This window comes from Nematolebias whitei, chromosome 1 (assembly GCF_014905685.2).
Source record: "Nematolebias whitei isolate Nwh7 chromosome 1, NemWhi1, whole genome shotgun sequence".
Classification (NCBI taxonomy): domain Eukaryota; kingdom Metazoa; phylum Chordata; class Actinopteri; order Cyprinodontiformes; family Rivulidae; genus Nematolebias; species Nematolebias whitei.
Genome location: NC_056498.1, coordinates 6,824,983 through 6,826,708, shown reverse-complemented (window position 1 = coordinate 6,826,708; position 1,726 = coordinate 6,824,983). Strand labels below are relative to the sequence as shown.

The 1,726-nt window shown below is 43.5% G+C and overlaps 1 protein-coding gene across 1 annotated transcript in view; it reads right to left on the bottom strand.

Moving 5' to 3' along the window:
- tspan5a (tetraspanin 5a) overlaps window positions 1-717 on the bottom strand; it is a gene marked incomplete in the record, with an annotated part of 44,127 nt that extends 43,410 nt beyond the window's left edge. The window contains 1 exon segment of the mRNA XM_037674830.1: window positions 356-717. Within this exon segment, the coding sequence (XP_037530758.1) occupies window positions 356-436 (81 nt within the window).
- Window positions 718-1,726: the final 1,009 nt, after the last annotated feature.

Here is a 1,726-nt window from a genome sequence, read left to right as displayed (position 1 = left end):
TGAACTGAGATCCTGAAGTGTATGATGAACTGAGATCCTGAAGTGTACGATGAACTGAGATCATGAAGTGTATGATGAACTGAGATCATGAAGTGTACGATGAACTGAGATCATGAAGTGTATGATGAACTGAGATCTTGTAGTGTATGATGAACTGACGGCTCTAAACGTTACGAGGCCTCTTGCAGAATGCGCATGCGCACGCATGCGTATCATCTACATGTATGTTACTCTGACATGTATGCTGAACTGACAGAACACTGAATCTGGTTGTGAACAGATAGACCCGGACCAAGACCCGAGCCTCTCCCCGCCCGACGGAACGACTCGTTCCCGAACACAATAAGAGACTCACCCAGAACAGGATGTTGAACCCAAAGATGAAGTACTTGATGCAGCAGCTGACCTCCTGGCCTTTGAAATGATCGCCCGACATGATGGAGCATCATCCGTGTGTTCGGAAGAAGGAACCAGAGCCCGCTTCACAGGCCGCTTTGTGCTGCTGGACCGGACCGAACAGGTTCAGCGATCCGGGGATGCATTCCGCTTAGGTTCCTAGGACCTCATGAACCTTCTCTGTTGTTCGGTATCAAACCACACATGAGCCTTTTTCTGTCGGAAGACGTCAAACCGGTCGATAAAAAAACAACTCCTTCGTTATTCTGGAGCTCCGGTGTTTCTACAGTCTGAGGCTGCCGGGACAGGGGACGGCCTTCTGTGATTGACAGGACTCCAACCAATCACAGAAGAAGGCTGGGGACGGTCATCTGTGATTGACAGGATTCCATCCAATCACAGCAGGACGCTGAGGATCGTCATAGTGATTGATAGGATTTCAACCAATCACAGCAGATCATTAGGGACGGCCTTTTGTGATTGATACGTTTCCAACCATTCATAGCAAACAAGAGGTGAAGCACTTTCGAAGTCCAGAATGTCGTTAATAAGGATTTTTTATTTTTTTTACTTATTGAGCTACTGAACAACATAACAGAACAAAGGAACACAAGAAACAAACGACAATTACAAATTATAATATGATACATATAAACATGTAAAAAAAAAAACTCTGTCATACCTCCTAAGGTCAACATATGCATAAACAAGTTAACATTACTCAGCACAAATTGAAATTTAAGTAAAATTATTAACAGAGAATTAGTAAATAATATGATAAAAGTAAAATAAAAACACTGAAGTATTTATCTAACATTCTACATCACATAATTTGTCAGAGGACTATATTATCTGAGCGAGGTGATCAGAGAGCTTTTCTGCTTGTGTGTTTTTAGCACCGTCTAATGAAAGTTTTAACATGTGGAGTTCTTGTCTGAATACAGACCATAATGGCTTAGACTTGCCATATCTACATTTATTTTTATTATTTTTTCATTTACCCTTTATTTATCCAGGTAGTCTCATTGAGCCACGAGAACTCATTTTCAAGAGAGACCTGTTTGGGGAGCAGATGGAGGTTAAGGGCCTTGCTCATGAGCCCAGGGTGGGGCAAATGAGGGTGGGGGCAGGTGTGGGTGCTTCACCTACCCCCATTTTTGATGTTGCTGGTACCGGGGCTTGACCGGCGATCTTCTGATCACAGGCCCACCTTCTCTAGCCTCTGCGCCACCACTCCCCGTTATGTATATAGAATTGTAATATTATAAGCCCAGTCATCTGGAAGCTCTTTCTTACCCAGAGCCTTTAACAGCTCCTCTCTGATTTCCAC